Consider the following 22,548-nt stretch of genomic DNA (forward strand, 5'->3'; position numbering starts at 1 on the left):
TGGCAGTCTTTCCACCATGACCGATGTTTGTGTCCGTAACACAACTTGTACAAAAAGGAAAAGTCGGCCCTCTTCTGGAACGTTTGATGAAAGGAAATTCATCGGGGAATAAGTATCTTTAAAATTGATTAAATATGTTTTTGCTTATCAGTATTCGTGCTTTGTTATATTGCACGTACGTAACTTCAACAAAAGAAATTTTGACCATATGTGCGTGACTATAATCTTCAATTATTATCCAGGACTATTGGCTGCTAAGCCATTTCCCTGCACGATAAGACAAACAACTTTCTTGTCACCATCAGAGGGTTTGTAAAACCTTTTTAAAAAGGGGAATTTCCCCATTTACGACGTGTGACGTCATTTCGAAAGGGAAAAAAAAGAGGCTTCATGCCCCACAAGAAATTCCTTAGGGATTGTTTTCATAAGCGGGGATTTTTTTTAATGAAGTAGGGAATTTTTAGGAACAATTAGGGATTTTTGTGATTTTCGTAAAAATTTGGGAGATTCAAGAAATTTTCAGGAGGTCGAGCGATGAAGCTAAAATTCGGGAGATTCCCGAAAAATTCGGGAGACTTGGTAGCTATGCTATGGTATACAAAATATTGAATAGTTTTGAAATATGGAGGGAAAAACTCTTCCAATTGTGTTTTAAAACCTAAAGAAACTGCCTTGAAGTCAACAAAATGATAAAATGATTTCCTGAGAACACATGACTAAAAACCAGATAGAGGTTCTGCTTAATTTTTTTGTTTTTAAACTTTTGCACAGTCTGAAAAGTTGCAAGTACAGTAGAACCTCAATTAACCATACTACGAAAATTTCAAGTTCAGCTCTTCCCTGTTCAAATGTTGTTGTCGGTTTTTTTTATTGGTTATGTATGATTTTGTGAAGGTTTGTGATGAAAACAAACATTTACATTTCTAGGAAACAGTTATTTTCCGGCTATTATAAGGTGAACTCAGAAAGAAAAGTCATCACGTCTCCGCCGGGACATGAGCAATACAGTTTCTGCTGTTTTGTAAAACTGTATTTCTTCATTCTTTTGCAGAACTGCCCTCCCCTATTCTCAGAGCTTAACTCCTATGATAACACCTTGAAATGGCACCCCCTCCACTATGCACAAATTGAACTGGAACACAGAACTAGACATTGTCATGGAGCAATTGGCAGTTGAAAATTTACAGCCAATTACAGGAAATAAGTTAGTCAGAATGTATTGTTTTTTTCTTCTGAAATTGAAAGATAAGAATGGTGTAACTTGGGATGGGGTCATGTGACCGCACCAACATGGCTTATCAGCTGGACCAGTGCTATTCCTAGTTTGTGTCATTCTTTTAGTACATTTTATAACTATGCTGAATGTCTGACAGAAAAAGGATAACCATGCTTTTTGGTTATCTATGATCACCTTCCCTAACATTAGACCAGATAATCAAGGTTGTACTGTATTTTCTGCCATCAATGAAACCCAGTATATTAGGAGTGTGACTATGATTCAATTAGTGTAATTTTTTATTAGATTTTTTTGCATGGATAATATGCCAAATAATATAATATGCCAATATCCCAAAATCATGGTCGGTCTGGCTCGCAAAAGAAAATAAAGATGCAATAATCTGTCCTAACCATAATATAATACCAATTTTAATTGAGACCCTTAATCACACTGTCGCTGTTAAAATTTCTTTAGACAACAAGCCTCTTACTCTGATCTCAGCCTACGTCCCACCCCATGGTGACCTAAAAGAAACACTCGCTGAAATTGCAATTATCCTCGACGCAATCAAACCAGAACGAGCACTGATCGGATCTGATTTAAATGGGCAAAATCCGCTATGGAACTATCTGAGGCTTAACGATAGAGGCAAAGAGATAGAGCAATTCGTTGGCGGACATGATATTTTTCTCCATCACTCAAACTCTGATCCAACATCATATGTTCACGACAACAAAAAAGGCCGGCCAGACGTAACTCTCTCAACAAATACGGAAATAGAGTAATATCTAAATAGAAGTATAATAGACTTCTCTCAGCCAGCTTTCATAAATACATTCGGATAGAGCTTAACATCTCTGCTAACGCTATCTCACTCACAAGGTTCAAAAGTAACTTTAGTCTTTCTAAACTTAATAAGCATCTCAGGGACATCTCCAAATTAATTACTTTAATTAATAACTGCCACATCTCAGAGAATCTTAACCCCCAAACTGAAGTGTTGGAAAATGTAATTTTCCAGGCTTGCCATAAATCTCTAAAAAAAAAACCACCCAAACTCAATATCAAAACCTCCTGGTGGACCCCCCCCCCCCCACCCCAAGTAAATGCAGTGCAAAAAACTCAAAGCCCTACAGCCTTAGAACACAAAAAGTCTCTCCAGATAAAAAACCCAGACTTTTTTAATAATTAAACGTGAAAGAGCAAATTTTTATAAACTAATGCGTAAATCAAAAAGAGAAACCTACAGAGACTTCTGTAACAAAGGTTCTAATCCTTATGGTAAACAATATAAAACAGTAAAATCCAAAAGCACCGTCCCCTCCCAGCTTTTCAAACTTTTTGGAGAAGATGCACAAGGAACCCAAAGAGATTTCGCTAATATAATTCTGGAAAAACTCTTTCCCACACCACTAAACACGTCCTCCGCACAGAGCATGAACACTACGACATCATCAAACAATGACCCTTCATTCAGTCTGGCCAAGGTGGATAAGATTATAAAACTTATCCCCATTAACAAAGCCCCCACTCCTGATAGTATTGATGGTTCGATAACCAAACATGTACGCAAACAATACCAAACTCTTTTCCACACGCTTTTCAACAAATGCCTCGAACTAGAAACATTCCCCAACATCTTTAAGATAGGGCAAGTAATACTCTTTCAAAAACCAGATATAATCTACTCATATCGCCCAATAACCTTTTTGCCGGTAGGAGGTAAATGTCTAGAAAAACTTTTGACTCAAAGACTCAACTTCAACTTGGAATCCCAAAACTATAACTCTAACCTTCAATTCGGCTTTAGGTCAGGCAATTGTATAGACAATGCCCTCAACCTAATACTCTCTAAAATTAACAAATTCAAGAGCAAAGAACAGGATGTTGCTTTTATAAGTATCAATATTAAAGGAGCGTTTAACAACCTGACCTATTCCTCAATCAACCGAGAACTGTCCAAAGCTCCTCTTTCTAACATTAAATCAATGTTTTTGGACCTCCTAGACAAAAGACATGTCTTAATCACAACTCCAGAAGGCCTGGCGGTTAAAAAACAGGACAACACAGGGTTCGTGTAGCAGGTCGGCTGTGTGGGATCTTGTGGCCAAAATCAAGCCTTAAAAATCCCCCTCCCGGAAGACGCCCATATCCAGGCCTTCACTGATGACTTTGCCTTTGTGATAGGGTCAGTTAATGTATCACAGCTAATGACAAAGTCAACTAAAACCCTTAACGATTTTTCGAATTGGCTTAATGAACATAACCTCAAAATCTCAACAGAAAAAAGTTTTTTAACAGAAATTTCTCTGTTTCACAAAAAATAAATATCCCCTAGGATTAAAATGAATGATAAAAATATTAAATGCGTAAACAATCTCAAATATTTAGGCGTAACCATCCAAAAAGACTTCGGCTGGGAGTCACATATCAATGAACGAAAATTAAAAGCGACTGGCTTCCATTTTAAACTAAAATAGCAGGCAAATCCTGGAGCATCTCACAAAGCATTAGGAACACCATCTACAAGACGGTAGTCGAGAAATTCATAGCCCATGATTCATAGCCCATACCAAGTGACAGCACGTCAGCTTGGTATAAGCATCCTACCAAAAAAAAAAAAAAAAAAACAGGCCCAACATAGCTCACAGAGGAAATTACTTTTAATGATAACTGGGGCACTACAACACAACAGCCACACTTCAGGTGGTCACGGGCAACTGCCCACTAAACCTAAAGCTCCAAATGGAAGCAGTCTACACAAAAATGCAGTTAGGGTTAGGAAAAACATTCAACCAGAACTTCTATACTTCGACCCCAATAACTTTGAAGCACGGGAGCACCACCCCTCCTGCTCAACTATCCCCAATAAAATTTCAATCGACGGCCACGATATAAAACTAGCAAACACCCATATATGCAGATGGCTCCAAAACCTATGAAGGCGTCAGGGCAGCTTATTGTGTATAAACAAACACTACAGAAAAGCAAACATGGCAAGCAGCGCTAGATAAAAACAATAGTAACTTTCAAGCAGAATTGATAGTGATAGAAGCAGATACACAATATACAACGGGAACAGAAAAACGAGTTTTAATAATAACTGATAGTCGTTCTTCCCTTTAAGCACTTCTAGATCCAACAAATAGAAACACAATAGTATGTGTATTGAGGTAGCATTTATTAGATAACCCAAAATTTTCCCTAGGTTAGACCAAGGCTTATGTAGGTAATATTGGGAACGAGAGAGCAGACTCTCTAGCCAAGGCTGACATCTATTGTGACAATAAATTTGATAACCCTTTCCCACTAACGCTCCTGAAGCGACAACTTAAACAAGCAACCCCCCAGAAATGGCAGCAAATTTGGGACCAAAGAACAACAGCTAGGAAAGTGCACGAAATTGTCCCCTGAGTCACATACAACACACTAAACTGAAATAGGGAGGTGACTACCTTCATAACAGGACACAGCCCATTCCCTATATATCTATACGAACGGAAATGCCGCCAAACAGACAAGTGTGCCTGCGGTATGGTGGGTACTCCAGTTCACTATGCCACAGAGTGTAAATTTACAAAGCATCTGCACATGTACAAATATTCCAAAAACAATAGAAAACAATGGTTCACTCAAATAATCAAAAACGCAGCAGCAATGATTACAAGCCTTGTCAAATATATACACACCAACGAAAAACAAAAAATCTGTCCACCAGATTTATAAAATAATTTTTTTTTTAAGTTTTGCAAAAATAAGGGAAAAACCGAAATAGATAAAAACAACAACACAAATCATATCCACATGACTGCCACTACTATTACATAGCTGCCAACTTTTGAAAATGAAAATTCGGGAGATTTTCGCGCAAACCCGTATTTTATGCTAAAACCACTCCCTAATAAATACAATAGGGATTTTCCAAACATAAAAGTTAAAACGTAGGGAATAAAATTCCTACGCAAAAAAGAAGTGAAATTGGAGGCCAAAACTTAATGATGTAAAAATAAATATTGTGTTCAATCAGAAACGCTGTGAACAAACATTCTGCGCGAATGACCCCAAAATCATCGGAAGATGAAGGAAAACACCGTCAATTTTTGAAGAACACTGACTTTTTGTGACACTTGCTTGTCTTTTTTTTCATTTCACATGAGTGATGATGTCACTCTTTCCACCATGACTGATGTTTATGTCCGTAACACAACTTGTACAAAAAGGAAAAGTCGGCCCTCTTCTGGAACGTTTGATGAAAGGAAATTCATCGGGGTATAAGTATCTTTAAAATTGATTAAATATGTTTTTGCTTATCAGTATTCATGCTTTGTTATATCGCACGTACGTAACTTCAACAAAAGAAATTTTGACCATATGCGCGTCACTATAATCTTATCCAATTATTATCCAGGACTATTGGCTGCTAAGCCATTTCCCTGCACGATAAGACAAACAACTTTCTTGTTACCATCAGAGGGTTTGTAAAACTTCCTTAAAAAAGGGAATTTCCCCATTTACGACGTATGACGTGATTTCGAAAGGGGAAAAAAAGAGGCTTCATGCCCCACAAGAAATTCCTTAGGGATTGTTTTCATAAGCGGGGATTTTTTTTAATGAAGTAGGAAATTTTTAGGGACAATTAGGGATTTTTGTGACTTTCATAAAAATTCGGGAGATTTAAGAACTTTTCGGGAGGTCGAGCGATGAAGCTAAAATTCGGGAGACTTGGCAGCTATGCTATTAAATAACCATTACATGTACAAGACACAGCATGTACTAACGGGACCTGAACAAGAATTTTTATGACATTCCCATAACAATCATGTAAATGTGATAACCACAAGTGTCCTTCATTCAGCTCTTCTAGCGACGGTGCTAGGCGGGTGGACACGAATGGTTTCATAATATATAACCATTACACATAGTTTTTATTTTATATATATATTTTTCCTTTAATAAATATAACTAGCCAGAGCGATTCAACCCACACAACAAGACTGAAGCTAATCCAGACAATCCCCCATTTAAACTAATCCCACTTTGCTCACCAAAATAGGTTTAGAGCTCGACGACTCAGCCTGGCAGTTATACATATGTATATGAATGTATGTGTATTTCTCTTTCTTCTATTCAAGTCTTCATGCATTTCATGTCCACATCACAAGTGTGTACTCATATTGTCATATTCATGTTGCTCACCGAATGAGGTGCTAAGCACGATGGCACGGGTAATTCCTAATTGTATATATTCCCCCACACAATATTTCTATTTTGTATATTTTCATCAAATCCACCGGAGCGAGTGAACTCAACCGAATAAAACTGATACTGGCTTCTAGTCCACAAGTTATCAAACCCATTTGCTTACCAATAAGGTGTTAAGCGAGATGACTCTCTCCGATAGATATTTTATATTTCGCAATAAGATTCACATATTTTTTTGTATCCTGTGTATATAATATGGTAAGTGTAAGATAACAGATGAGATGGCAGGGGAGGCCCTCCTCCAATTGCTTTTAAAATATACCTCCATCCTAATATGTGTACATTCATCCATCTTAAACGAAACCCCAGAACTTTTCTCCAACTCCCAACCCCATCTCGTGTGTAATCACCACAAAATTTTTTAATCGCGACAGTACCCAATTGTCCAGGTAAAATATGTTATAAAAATTTTGTATGTTATTTTCTTTTATTTTCGACACAAAATAAAGTGTTCCAGACTCTGCCACGAAGCTGGGCTGGAAGAGATCTCGGCAGCAGGATAAGTCCAGTGGCAAAGTTCTGGTGTTCATTCATTTATGCATGCATAATATGAATATATATATAGTATATAATCATTTCAAAAAGATATAATATATAAATACTTCTTTGTTTTTTAAATTCTATTATTTTGAAACATTTTTTTTACTCCCAGCGGTTTAATCATGTGTTCACCTTCCCCACCATTAGTCTGGATAATCAAGGTTCTATTGTACTACGATTTGCCAACATAGAATGGAACTTGAAATATTATTTGAAAACATATGTATAAAACTCATTTTTAAACAAATAAGTTAATAACCTTCGGTGATCCATCCTTCTTTATACCAACATCATTTGTTGCAATTCCTTTCACACTTCCATCTTCATGAAACAGAACCTATGATAATTTAAATACTTTAATTCAAAATAGTACATCACAATATAAACCAATGTCACAAAATGTTAATTCAATAATTGAATAATGTAATAATGCAAGTGATTCTGGCAAAGACCAATAAGTCAAAGTTATCACATGGCCCCAGAACCTTCAATGTTGTTTTAGTGCCAGGACGTTTTCGTTAAATCAAAGTTTTTCCTTCATATGAGTTGAATAAAACAAAATTTGTATAAACACTCTCATCAAAGAGGTGAATAAAGAAATACTTTTCTCCCACTTGAGTTTGCTATATGACCAATGAGAAAGAACTTTCAATAAATTAACTTTTAATTTTATAATTTTGGAATAAATGAAAGATATAATTATAGAATTGATCAAAATGCAGCATTTTGAAACAAATAATTTAAAAATTGGTAAAAAATAATAATAATTTATAAGCCAATGGGAAATAATTTCGGAATTTCTAACAGAAATTATTTCACAATTAATAAAAGAATAACTGCATAATTATTGAAAGAAATGATTTTAAGATACTGTATACTGAGAAGGAAATTTCAAAATTACCAAATAAATAATTTCAGAGAATCCCCAAAATAAGTAATTCCAAATTACAAAAATAAATAATTACAGAATTATTTAAGGTATTTCAGATTAAAAGCAGTAATTTATCAGAAATATTCAAAATTCGCCCCAAAGCAGAATGTTTCGCATTGTTCTGCGATAAGACCTTGGTGACTGGAAATATTCTGCAGTAAAAATTTATATAATAGTGTTTTCCACATTTTTCTAAAAATTCTTCCAGATTGTTCTGCAGTAGCACTGATTGTTCTGCACCATATGTCACAGATTTCGGCATATTCTGCTTTGGGGAGAATTGGTGAAAAAAATTGTTTCAGAACTAATCAAAATTGTTAATTTACAAAATAAATAATTTCAGAAAAAATAAAATTTTCAATTATTTTTGCCAATGTTCAACTCAGGCCTTACTGGCCCTTCTATTAGGAGATATAAATTACATGATAAAGTCCATGTAAATCTGTATTCGTCTTGCAATTGCATGTATCTCGGTATGAGTTGGTGGGCTCGGTTGGCTTCGTGGACAATTTCAATTCAGCCCACGGTGTCTGACATGTTGAAAAGTGAAAACCCCTGCTTCAAATGAAAGAGAAAATTCTCCCCCTTCTCACATCGAAAGTTATCAAGAAACTACTGAAGCAGCCTATTAAGCTCTTCTTCTATGGGTGATGATAGCAGTTTAAGGATAAAAAAGTATTTTCCTCCGCATAATCCACGGATTATCTGTTAAAAAAGGTTGAACATTAAAAAATGTGGATTATCTACTGCTGTGGCCAATCTGCAGAAAATGATGTTATCAGCCTGATGAATCTGAATTTGGAAGTTTTTGATTTCGAACTGTAGCCTAAATTTTGTTTCATGCATATATAAATAACACAATTTTTTTGTAAATAAATTTCATTAGTGTATCAATGACACAGTGTATCAGTGATTATTGAAACTCAAAGTTTTTATTTATTATTTTTAAATTGTGTGGATTATAAACCACCATGGATTATACGCAGAAAAATATGGTACTCCTTAGCAAAACTAAATGATTACACAGACATAGGACAACAAAAGGCTAGCAATATTAAGTGCTGTAGATGCACCACAGACAAAAATGCATCGTGAACAATCACAATTGAGCTCATCGAACCAAAATTTAAAGTATATGAAAACATACCTCACTTGCTGCACAGCCAGGATAGATTTCTACACCCAAATCTTCAGCATGCTGGCCGAGCCACCTTACTACATTTCCCAGTCTCACTATATAATTTCCGTGATTGTAAAGTGGTAAACCTAAGCACACATCAAGTACTCATGAAATAAACAATTATATCAATGATAAATCAAAAACTGAATAAAACTCAAATTATCCAACTAAGGGTGTCACATGCTGTACACGATTAATTAATTCTGCAAAATGATCGCGTAAAGCAGGGATCTTCAACAAATGACCCTTCTAGCTTTTTGCTGCAGCCCGCCCACCATTTTGGGGAAAAAACTTCACACAGAAAAAACATAGAAAAAGATTAAATAGCAACAAAAAAAAGTTAAAAGAACATTGGCGCTGGAATCTGTACACTGCTTTATTTAAAACTGTGTGATATTTCCAAATCTCATAGCAATGCTGTGCATTTGATGCATTAAAAGGGTCATCGTAACAAATTTGGGGACCAGGGGCCAAACAACTTTTTAAAATTTACGATTTTATATATTTCAAAAGGCAAAGTTTGGCATACAAAAGGCATACATAATTTAAAAAAATTAAAAAATGCTGAAAAACACCTTAGTTCAAGTATTACGTAAGAAACTTTTTAGCCATTTTTGACCTCCCCCCCCCCCCCTTGTCAGCAAAATTTTGTCATCAGCTCTGCCCCTCTGAATCCTAACACATATTGGTGGGATCAGAGACGTACACGGGCGGGGGGAGCATAAAGGGGCTCGTGCCCCCTCCCAAGATCAAAAATTTATTTTTTAATTGAAATTTCGGAAGAAAATACCTTTATATGTTATTATAATCAATTTCTGTTAATTTCAATGTTATTTGAAGGATATGAACGCAAAAAATTCATCTTTAATAAATTCATTGCGACCAGCCTCTAAGCCATATGACAAATTTCATAAAGACCCTTGGCGCGCAGACCAAATATGGTCCTGGGAGTTATCTAATACGGCCTGCCCTTCTCAAATCTAATTTTGTAAAAATGAACTAAGCAGCACATTTATAGATCGCTTGTGTCCCATGGTACAATTCCAGAGCATTTAAGCAGCCCGTGGCACATTTTCAGATCATTTAAATGACCCGGGACAGTTCCAGAACATTTAAGCGATCCGTAACACATTTAGAGATCCCTTGAGTGACATGTGATGTAGTTTTAGAGCACTTAAGTGGCCCCCCAGTGCGGCTCTAAATCACTCAAGTTACCCCCCAAGTTGTCGCCTGATGTCAATAAAAACGTTTTTTGGAAGTCGTAAAATGTCTCAAACATGACCTGATAAAATAGTCATTATGTCCATTTTGGAAACTTCAAAAATTCAAGAAAACTGACTAAAAAAACGGGTAAAACCAGGACATTTTTCAAAGTCAGCATGGAGAAAAAACAGAAAAATAGAACTGTCACGGAAAACATGGGACATATGGTCACCTCATGATAAGACTAATTTTTTAGTGATTTGAAAAATCGCCCTTCCCAACAGCAAGCTCTAGGTCACCTCATGCCGAGACTAATTTTTTAGTGATTTGAAAAATTGCCCTTCCTAACAACAAGCTCTAGATCCACCCCTGCATCTGCATCCTCAAATCTAACAGATTTCCTTATATCTTTTAATTTACAAGCTCTTTTTCAGATTTAAAATTGAACCCCTTGTCTCAATTTCTCAAGTTGAGATTGCTGAAGTTAACTTTTCAAAATCTTGTCATAGCAAAAATGCCTAAAGTAAGATCACATAAAGGGATGGGATATCTATTGAAATTTTTAATATATAGACAATTTACATAACTACAGTTCCATCTATTCTGATAGTTTCCTTACCAAAATCACAGGTGTACCAGCAAAATTATTTTGACCTCGATTTAAATAATATCTATATTATATATAGATAATATATATCTGCATTGGTTGGTTCCATCTATCACATAATTTTGTGGTGTAATGGTGTGATAATTTTATTACTTTGAAAGATACAATATTATTTAGTAATAAAATTTTTAGCCCATTAATCTGGCTTGAAAGCAAGATTGTGTATTGTAATAATAATGGTAAAAAAAAAATAAAACACAAAATTCTTTTAACGTCCATTCAAGAAAGTGATAATTGCACAAAACAGAACTTTTAAAGTCACTCAACAAAAGAAAATATATAGACCTTTGAAAATCGGAATCGGTATGCGCTGTTTCTCAGTCAGAAAGGCAAACTTGTCCGCTTTCACCGGAGTTTTCAAGGGATTCTGAAAATTCAGAAGGAAAGAATCTGCATCAAAAATCACAGAAAATATCGTAAATACACACCCAACAAATTAATAAAGCATATTTGCTTATTTATATCATTGATATGAACAAATTACCTCAGTTTCTCTCCAGTTTGGCAACAATTCATCAAGAGGACCAGGTTCTATACACGCCCCAGAGAGGGTATGCCCACCTTGATTGAAATTAATTAAATTGCAGATGTATATTATAATACGTATAGGGCAAATAATGGTTAATAAAGTATTTACTAATGATGCAAGCAAAAACACGTCTTCGTAGTTTGAACCAGTGATCTTCAATGGTCAGTCCGCGAGGATTTCCTACAGGTCTGCAAAACATTTCACCCAATCCACATAGCAGCTACATAATGCTAGATTTAATAAGTGAAATGTCATTTTTATTTTCCTCAGCCATCAGAAGGTTTGCAAATTAGTTATCCCACTTTTGTTAGCCAGTGAAATTGTTAAACTGTATTTACTGGTGCACAATTGAAAAAAGTTTGAACACTGGTTTAAACTACTTACCAATTTCAGATGCTTTCTCCACCAAGCACACCCTAATTTCTTTTTCGTTTTCAGCAGCCAACTGTCTCAACCTGATTGCGGCAGCCATGCCAGCAGGTCCACCACCAACGATGACCACATCCACTTCATCACTGACCCTTTCCATCGGAATATCTTCATAAAAGAACATTAGCATTTTTCAGTGGTTGATGAAAAAACAATTCTTTCTGATCTGAAGTATTTTTTATCATCACCAGGTGCACATGCATTTGCATATTTTGGTATTTTTTTTAGTATTAATGCATACAAATTCATAAAATTGGGAATTTTTTGAATAAGTGCATTTTTGTAAAACTGCAAAAAATATGCTATCACATTTTTATACCTTTTCGAATGAGTATTGCTCACAATGTATGCATAACATTGGTTTTTCCCCCACTCGTGAACAATGATCAGTAAGAATGTTTGTATCTTACAAAAAAGATTAGCAACATTTTGAGAGATTTTCTAGTGAATTACTAAAGATTTATGTAATCTGTGCTCAAGCCAGGAACCTACAGAGATCGGGTTGAAAATTAACAAAAAGTCCTTTAATTTAAGATGAAGCAATTACTCAATCACTTTATATCAATTATATATGTTACTGCCAAAGCCCAATGTTGGTCTGCCTAGTTGATCCAGCCAATGTTCAAAATTTGGGCTTTCGCCAGCCTCTACATGTCAATCCCTATACATCCATATAGGCCTATATGGATGACAAAGATATCAATATTCGGATTCCTTTATTTATTTCAGATTTATTATTTATTTATTTCTCTTATTTATTTTTGATCATTAGGGTTGCCATAGTGAATGATAACAATTATGGTTAGCTATGGCAAATTATAAATGGCCATAATTATCACACAAAAAATACGGCTATGCAGCGATGACCCTGAATCATAGGGATCAATGTATGTTTATATATAGGGGCTGGCCAAAGTCTGGTGAAAGCCTGAATTTCAGACATTGGCCAGGTCAACTGGGTTGGCCAGTCTGAGAAGTAGCCAACTTCAGGCTTTGGCAGTAACATATATATATAGTGAACATCAACCACTACTTATGGAAACCAACTCAACAATGTTTTTTGGGAAAGATTTTGGCACCAGCGTAACACTAATGCTATCAAAATTTAAATATCATAATTATGAGATTGAATTATTTAATATATAAGTATGTGGAAGTAGCTGATGATATGATGTTGAGTTGAAGTATGGCTGACTCAATTCTCAGTGAATTGTTTTTACTACAATGGGCCGTAACTGAAGGACAGGTGCTTTATCTGCTTGCCCCTTGTTATTTTTCTATTTTTGAGTCAGATGTTAAATCTCAAGTGAAAAACTTGTTGTTTTTGGCACTGTTTCTGTTTTTCTACTGATGTGCAAGTATACTTCATTTTGCTTTAGAGCAAAATTTTCTTCGAGCCACTATAGTACTAGCAACTAGAAGTTCCTAAATAAAAAAAGATATAGAAATCATTTGCATGAGATTTTCTTTTGTAAATGAATAAGCACTGAGAAATACAAAATATATATTTTACAAACATGGTTTTTTTTGGGGGGGGGGGGGCATTTAGTTTCTAAATGAAAATTTTCTGTTTTAGCACATATTTTGGAATTTTTCAACAGCTTTTTTGGGAATTCTCTAGTTTATATTTTAGGATTTTTAGTGCACATTTTGGCATTTTTTAGTGCACATTTTGGCATTTTTTAGTGCACATTTTGGCATTTTTTTAGTGCATATTTTGGCATTTTTAGTGCACATTTGAAACTTTTTAAGTGCATATAATCCGGGCTCAAGAATCATCACTCTTTAAAAATAAATATATATATAAATGTGTATAAGCACAGATGTAAACAAATTAAAATTTTATACCTTTCCATCTCTTATCGGTTTCTCGCGGTACAACTGTGTAATGTGATGTGATTCTTGGTGTAACCGTGCCATAACTTCGCTGCACAGCTGAAAATTTCCCTACAGTAAAACCAGACAAACTTATGAAATAACGTACCAATTCTTTCATTATCTATTAATATAATTATTATTTATTATCAGCAGGAATGTGTAAAAAAATCGGCAGACTCACTGGCATGAATGTTATCTCTGAGTTTACTAAATATATGATCGGTACAATACACTCTGCCTGCAAATTCACAGTTACCATGGAAATGGATTTACACATTTCAGAAGGAATTTCATTAAAACCTGATGGATCAAAACCATGAATGAAATTTTCAAGCAGTGTGGAAAGTCAATTTACCCCTCTGCCAATCCAAACATAGCAACCATCAAGCTATGTAAATTCACCACACAACTTCCCCCCCCCCCCCCCCGGATGGCTTTCAGGTCTCTAGTCCAAGGGAATCAGGTTCCTTAAAAAATTATTTACAAGGTTGTATCATGGATGGAGATATGGGGAGGGGGACGACATTTCCTCTCCCCGCCAGCATCAAGGTAGAGCCTACTGATCTAATGTATATGAGTATATATGAACTGACATCATCCTCACGTCCCCCAGTAATCATCATCATGCCCCCCCCCCCCAGACTTTCAAATCTATCTCCACCTATGGGTTGTATGTGCAGTTTAGTAATAGTAGTGAACCAAAGTGCACCATATTTCTCTGCTTTTATTGAGGAGTAGTCAGCTTTAAGATATAGGTCGGAGTCCTGTTGCAAGGTTTAATAGTGCATTGGCATTGATATACTTTATTGCAGTGTTTCTCAACCCTTTTCAGCTCATGGACTCATTTGGACCATATTTACTTCTCATGGCGTCCCACTGTCTATCCAGGCCCTCTTACTCTAATCTATGAATAAGACCCTTTCTATTAATCAAATCAAAACTAAATAAGATTGATCTCTGGAACCCTCAGCCAGGCACCGTCCCAGAAGGTAGGGGATCATCTCTTCTGAGAGCTGAATTATATGAGAAAATTAGGTCTGTAAAATAAGGGATGGTACAACGGACCTACTCCATAATTCAACCCCTCCAGACACATCACTCTAGGTCCAGCCTACTGTAGGCTAGTTCATTGAGTTTCCTTCTTGTGTTGTTATAGAGGGCCAATTTTGAATACATGACTTTGATACATGCGTTGGCATTAATTTACCAGTCTATCAGTTATGTGTGGTTTCGTAGAAGTAGTGCACTTGCTGTGTGTTGAGGTATTTTAGTGCACTGGTGAAGAGAAGAAAACTCCTCACATCTCTGAGCTAAGGTTATAATCATTTTCTACACACAAATAATACCTCCTCACCCCCATTAAGTTGCTTTAAGGATGATTTTTTTGCATCAAATCACTTTACCTTGGGGGCCGTTCAAGTATTACGTAAGAAAATTTTCTTGTCATCAGCTCTGCCCATAGGCGTAAACAAACTTCTATAGGGCCCATGGGCCCGAGCCCCCCCAACATTTTTGAAGACGCGGCTCAGCCCCCCCAAAAATTCGTATGAATATGGCTTATTCATTTTGCAATGATGAAAAATTTTTTTTTAACCAAAAGTTGTCCTAATTATGAATTAGTTAATGGAAACAATCTGCTCAAAATTTTAGTTCTTTTAAAAAATCTGGATGGTCTTTGGCTTTCTTGTTCCATGACAATACGTTTATCTCATTTCTTCCCTGCCGTTCAATCCCCAATTGCACCCTCCATCGGTTCCAATCCTTACTGCCAGAAGGCACGGCTGAGAGGAAGATTCTTTGAGGTGTTGAGGGGGCTCTTTCTTCTTTGCCTGTGGCAAAAACTGAGTGTCTCTTCTTTTGTTCACTGCGACCGGAGGACGGCCATGGCGCCAACATGAAAATAAGCCCAAAGATGCATGGTGGGGGGAGGGGGAAGGTTGAAAATTGGGAAGCAATGATATTGAAACCGAAATAAATTACACTCTATAAAGAATAGGTGCCAGAACCTAGAGGCTGAGGCCATTTGAGCCCCCCCCCCCGCAATAAATTTTGTAAGGGGACTGAGCCTCCCAGTAATTACTGAAAAAAACCATTGTGCAATGCATTCTCCCTCTCCTTCGTACACGCATGAGTTCCGTATATGCGGGAGGACCAATAACAGTTAGGCCCCCCCCCCCAATGTTTTTTTGAAAAATATTGGGGAAAAAAGCACATTCTAAATGCCCATTCATAACAGATCTTGAGGATCGATGCCGAAACATTTTTCGAGCCCCTTTACAACAAAATTTGATTGGGGGTGGGGGTAGAACATAGGCGTAAACTTGTATCCGGCCCGTGGGCCCGAGCCGAGCCCCCCCCCCCCCAACATTTTAGAAGAGCCGGCTCGGCCCCCCCAAAAATTCGCGTGGATATGTTTCTCACACTTGGCTCAGAAAAAACTTTTTGACAAAAAATTTCTTTAAATAGTAGAAATCCATCTGCTCGAAATTTTATTTTTTTACTTTTCTTCAGAATCTCAACGCACTTGTTCTGTGACAATAGTAGTCTTATCTCCCAATCAATCCAGCATCCATTCATCCTAAATTGCGTCCTCCCAGAGTGGTGCCTGAAGGCACCAGTGTAGATAACTTGGGGGGGGGGGGTCCTTTCTCTTGCTTGCACTGAAATGAAGCACATACGCAGGAAACAGAGGACGCACTGCATTGTTCTTCTGAAAACTATTGGGGGGGGGGGCTCAACCACCTTACAAAATTTTTTGGGCTCAAATATCCTCCACTCCTAGGTTCCGGTGCCTTTGAGGGGAATCAAATAAATAATAGTAAAATAAAATTAACACACAAAAAAAAAAGAAAATAAGAAATGAATGGAAAATTTCAAAGCCCCCTGAGCCGGGTACCATTGCATTCTAATACTAGGAATATGAAATTTCCTCCTTATAAATCAGGGATTCTCAAACTATCTACGTTAGCAGCACTCTTATATAGAAATTTTAAATACGGTATTTCAATAAATGTTGAAGAGAGGTTAAAAGGTGAAATTTGCGTCCCCCCTCTGGTCCGGCACCCTAGACATTTGACCCCTCCCCCCAGCCCTGTTTCCAGTACTCCAACACTTAGGTAGCCAGGGCCGGAACTAGGGAAAAGGCAGTTTTCACAGGCGGAATTCTTGTGGGGACTGCTAATTCTGGGGGGGGGGGGTGGAAGAACGAAAAATATCGTTTCGATCGTTTTTTTTAGTGGGGAGAGGGTGAAAAAATTACATACTCTTCCCTCCCTCCACGACTAAAATGATCCTGTCTCCGTTGGACCGGGCTTTTGGACAGATCTTTCGCGAGGACCCCGATTTTTCACAGGGAAGTGCTTGGACCTGTCGTAAGCGTAACTTGTATTAAGTCGTATGTTAAGTGCATTAAATCGTAACTTGTTTTAAGCCAATGGGATCGAGACTCCCCCACCCCCCTCTTATTAATTTTGGAGAGCTGGCTCAATCTTCCCCTCTTCCCCACAAAAAAATCGCATGGATACGTTTTCCACACCTAGACTCGGAATAATCACGTCACGTCAGTACAGTGAGTTTCGGCCTTACACGAAGCTGTGACATGTAAAAAAAAAAGTGGCGATTTTTCCACAAACACTTTTTTCCGGCCATTTTACAGGATGCGACCTCTATTTATCGGAAAATACTGTAATTTTTTCTATGTTCCATTGCAAATTAAATTGGGGAATTTTTCTAAAAAGGATGTAGTATTTCTTACTTATGTTATTCAAAAAATTGTGTTTATTTCAAAATGAAGAATTATTCTCAAGGTTTTAATAGGGTTCCTCCTTTCCCGATCAATTCTTTTTTACGGACGAATTTCTATTTGTCCAGCCGGTGACCGCAAAGAGGGGGTTTTAAATACCCTGTTTACGTTCGCAGCACTGTTAGAAATTTTAAATATCTTGCGGCATCACAGTCGATCTCAAGGAGGCATTTCGATGCTTCCCCCCCACCCCTTCCCGACAATAAAATGATCTTCACTCCTAGTTACAGCCCGTCCGTGGCATCTAGTGCCGTGTTTCCCGGGGGGGGGGGGGCACTCAGCGAGCTATAAGCACGGCCATGGACTCCCACATACTGGAGAAGGGCTTCTAGCCTGGGATCTTTGGCAGGCTTTTTATTCCATGTATTTTTTTTTTTTTTTCATGATCAAGGGGCCGCACCTTCTGCAGCTGACAAAGAGCATTTCAATAGGGTTCAGTTTCGGCTGCTTCAATGCAGGTTTACTGAATACAATCACCATTTCCTAATTAGAAGGACAGGGAGTGTATAGCGTGTCGCTTATGTGGGGAATATGTCACCTGGAGGCATCCGTCCATATGGGGACCCCCCTTCTGATCCTGAAAACTACATTCTTCTTGACGCCGCCGGTCAAGGCTTTAAAAGCTTTTGTGCTTAATGGATGGCCATCCGTGAAGGACGCCGACATAGATGATCCTAATTGGAATATAAAGAAATTACGGTGGTGAAGAAAAATCTAGACGAAGTTTGTGATTCTGCAAAATAAGAATATAAGAATAGCTGTGTTTGGAGCCACTTGAAGTAAACTCCTTGTTTTTCCACTGAACCCCCCCCCCCCCCACAAATGTTGAGATGGACAGTTCCACAGTATTTGATGGTTTGTGTGGACCACATTCGGTTGTGCACGTACAGTATAACCTTCTGTTAGTAAAACATGTTGTATTACAAGAAAACGGAAAAGTTCCTCGTGATTCCGCGCAGTTTCCTGACAGAAAAAGTAAGCAATATTAAATATAGCTACACATTTTTGATAAATCCATGCATTTTAAACATTTTCTTTAATGATAATTTATTCAGAATCTTCAAAAACAATCTAGATTTTGCAGCCCTCTAATACTTATAATCAATAAAGCGTAGTATAAAATATTTTTTTTCTGTTAGACATATCAATAAATTAATAAAACTTACCATGTTTTATTTTTTTCAATCATATTTAAAATTTATTTAAGAAAAATTTAAACTCCATTTGGCTTGCATACTTGTAAAAGTGACAATATTTGAATCGAGTTTTTAATAAGAAATTTATGCAACTAAAAAAATTATTATTTTTCTAATTTAAAACCTGATATATGACTCAATATATGAGAGTAAAATAAATCTTAAATAAGTGACATGTAATTTGATTTTGGGGGAAATATACACTGTATCATAAAATATAAATAAATACAGGGCTCGACAAAAATCATTAAAAAATTTAGGCACCAGCCAAATTTTGTAAGAGCCAAGCATGGTTTTTTCACGAGAAAAGTATCTTAAATAATCTTTTTTCAACCTTTCTGGGAATTGATGACCCCCTTCCCAGGGCCGCAACTAGATACTTTGTCATCTGGGGCAATTCGGAATTTTGGCGCCCCTTGCATGTAGAAGAAGCAGTTAAAGGGTGAATTCGACTCACATTCTGGTCCAGCGTCCGGAGCACCAGACCTACCTGCTTTCTCTAGTTGTGGCTCTGCTCCTTTCTATGTTGGAAGACAATTATGAAATCGGAAAATTTTGAGCCATCACTAGATTCTGATTTAGCAATCACATATACAAAATTTTAGGCGCGAATACAGATTTTCCAGTCACCATGGTGACCTGGCACTTGGGGTTTGTCCAACCTTGGAATAAATAAAGATGCATATACTGTTCTGAATATATTTTTTGTATATAGTCATTTTCATGACCCCGCCCAGGGGATTTCGGGATTCATGAGATCTGGGGGATCCTGGGAGGATATACACAGATTTACGGCATGACTAGATCTGAATAAATTGCCTATGGCGATAGACCGGAGTTGTGCTCGTTTCAATGAGAGAGAGAGAATGAAAGTATATTTTTACTTGGACCGTGATCAAACTAGAATGGGGCTCAAGGGCAAAGGCTACGCCCCCAACAATCAAATAAATTTTTGTTAATTAAATGCTTTTGGAAAATTGGCACCAACTCAAAAATTCTCTGGAAGAAATTCCGTGCCCCCCCCCCCCCCAATAGATTGGTTTTCTTGGGTACGCTCATGCTCAGGGGTAGTCCCATTCCAAGGGCGTAGCGAAGAGGAAGACTTGGGGGGTCTGGTCCCCTCGTCCGAAATGTGAGAAAATGACCGAAAAAAGGGGAAAAGATGACCAAATCTATTGTTCTATCACTTTGGTCCCCCCTGCCGAACGAAATTTCTGGCTACGCCCTTGTCACATTCACTTTGGTAACAATACATTAAATGATTGTTATACAGTCGAATATCCTGTTATAACGAAGTCCAAGAAACCGGAGAAAACACTTCGTTATAAAGAAATTTCAGATTGTTTGCATTGTTCCTATGTATACTTATTAGAGGGATTAGAAAACCATTCGTTAAAACGATATTTTCGCTGTAACGGTATTCGTTAAAACGGGATTCGCCTGTAATTAGAGCCCGAATTTTCCACTTAAAAAAAATGCCTAAATATGAACTAAAACTGAGAAAATATGTGCTAAAGAACAAATAACCAAGCAAAAAACGGAAATGCGTTTTTAAATGCATCTTTTCTATTTATCTCGGTGCATATTCATTTGCAAAAACATTCCCATGCAAATGATTTCTACATGTATTTTATTTAGGAATTTCTAGTTATTAGTACCGTAGCTGCTCACTAATAGAAAGAAAAAGTTGCTCGAAAAAGAAGCAAACTACACGTGCACACAAGTAACAAAACATGAATAATGTCAAAAATGGGCGGATTTTTCTCCTGAGATTTTACTTCTTTTTACTTGAAAAAAAAGAAATGACAAGCAAATAAAGCACCCGGGCTTCGGGTATGGTCCATTGCAGCTAGAAGGTCCTTGGAGTTGAACAACCAAACTATTTGAAAATGTCGAATTTCCGATTCGATAGACGATGTTGACTGATCCATAAATCCATGGAAGTGAGCATGAATGTAATAAGTTCAGACTTTTAATTGTTCAGTTGGTCATCTAAACCGCTTTGATGATACGAAATTCTATGGAAAACGTCTTATACTCTTAGAGAATCAACTGATTTGAGATCAAAAATCAATTTCACATGACTAGAGTTCCGTTCAATCGTTAATATTAGAACGAAATGATCTCAAAGACGTCCCAATGCAGATAAAGCAGCAATTTTCAATAATTTTATGTTCTTACAGAGCGAAACGTGAAAATTCGTTTATAATGAGAACTACGTTACAGCGAAAACTTTTCTTGTGGTTGTGAGCTGTTGTTATAACGAACTTTTATTGTATTTATGAGCAATATTAATTTGAAAAATTACAAAAATTTAATTAATCTTCCGCACAACTTGAAAATTTGCACTTATTCTGAAAATTCTTCAATTACATACATTTATACACATATTAATGCTAAAAAGAGGTTAATTTATATAAATGCTACAAACAGGACTAATCATAACAAATTTATAAATAGTGCAAAAAAAAAAAAAAATGAATAAATCAAAAATAAAAAGGTCAATTTCCCGTGACCTTTCATTAAATTAAGTTGTATAATAACCAAGAATGGCCACTGAAGCTGTGCTTTCCAAAGTGTGAAATATCGACCCCTGGGGAAAGGGGTCGATGCAATTGTCCAAAGGGTCGATAGAAGCTATGGGTTTAGTATAGGATCCTATGGGTGGGCTTGAGTTGGGAGAAATGAGAAAGAAATTTTTTTTAAAGAAGAGCTATGGAACACAAAAAGTTTGGGAAGCTTTTCACTGAAGCAGCGGTTCTCAACCGGTGCTCCGTGTACACTTCCCGGGGGCTCCGCACCCACTCGAAGAAAATAAATCAGTAAATTCGATAAATGAATATAAGAGGAGAGCGTACGGGGCTCCACTATAGAAATTTTACGCCGAATAGAGGCGGCCACTGATGCATATTTGTGTTTGAGTACAGGTGATCATTTGTGGAGATTTTACTGTATTTAGGAAAATGTAATGGAACCCTTTGTCTCCCTATTTATCTTTTTCCTTTATCTCCCTATTACGTTTCTGACCTTACTTATTTGTACGAGGTTTTGCTTCAGTTGCTATACATTTCTATACATTATCCCTGTATACAGGGCCTAATTTCTTCATGGGCAAATGAAGCCTTTATAACTTTGACCCCCGAAATTCAAACAACATACATTCACTGACCAATTAACATCTTTGACTCTTATCGCAAGAGCCTCCTAATTCCTGCTTTACCCAGGGCCCTGCCTGTATACACTTCAATTAATCGACGTTTTCACTTCGATTCGAACTCCCAAGTCTTTGGAAAACACCTTTTCTATCAATCGAATCACATAATTTTTCAATTGGTGAAAACGTGTCACTGAAATACAGTGTTTTACGGTTTTCAAAAACCCATCATGAAGAAACGTTGTAAGCGGAAAAACTAAGCGGGATCGACTGTAGTTTCTCATGCATATTTTTTACTGAAAAAGTAATAAAATTTAAGATGATTGACTGGTTCAATCAGGGCTGCAACTAGATGCTTGGTTACCCGGGGTAACCCCCCTTGTAATGTTGAAGGAGAGGTTTTAGAATGAAATTTACACCCCATCCGGTCTAGCGCCCGGGGCACGAGACCCGCCTGCTCCTCCCTAGTTGTGGCCCTGTGTTCAATGGCTTTTGACATGTACTGAAATAATTATTGAACGGGCTACGGTATGCTGATAGCCAGGGCTGTAACTGGGA

The 22,548-nt window shown here is 37.0% G+C and overlaps 1 protein-coding gene across 1 annotated transcript in view; it reads right to left on the reverse strand.

Annotated features, from left to right (window-relative positions):
• Etf-QO (electron transfer flavoprotein-ubiquinone oxidoreductase) overlaps window positions 1-22,548 on the reverse strand; it is a 38,064-nt gene that overhangs the window by 12,728 nt on the left and 2,788 nt on the right. Inside the window, exons 2-7 of the mRNA XM_089240541.1 lie at window positions 13,809-13,907; window positions 11,916-12,068; window positions 11,487-11,563; window positions 11,288-11,369; window positions 9,100-9,218; window positions 7,281-7,358 (exon numbers count right to left, since the gene is read on the reverse strand). Coding sequence (XP_089096667.1) covers window positions 7,281-7,358; window positions 9,100-9,218; window positions 11,288-11,369; window positions 11,487-11,563; window positions 11,916-12,068; window positions 13,809-13,907 — 608 coding nt within the window. The remainder of the gene's footprint in view (window positions 1-7,280; window positions 7,359-9,099; window positions 9,219-11,287; window positions 11,370-11,486; window positions 11,564-11,915; window positions 12,069-13,808; window positions 13,908-22,548) is intronic.

Source organism: Pholcus phalangioides, unplaced genomic scaffold, assembly GCF_987345545.1.
Source record: "Pholcus phalangioides strain wild (caught in Gottingen) unplaced genomic scaffold, Ppha-v1.0 ptg000013l_1, whole genome shotgun sequence".
Lineage (NCBI taxonomy): Eukaryota > Metazoa > Arthropoda > Arachnida > Araneae > Pholcidae > Pholcus > Pholcus phalangioides.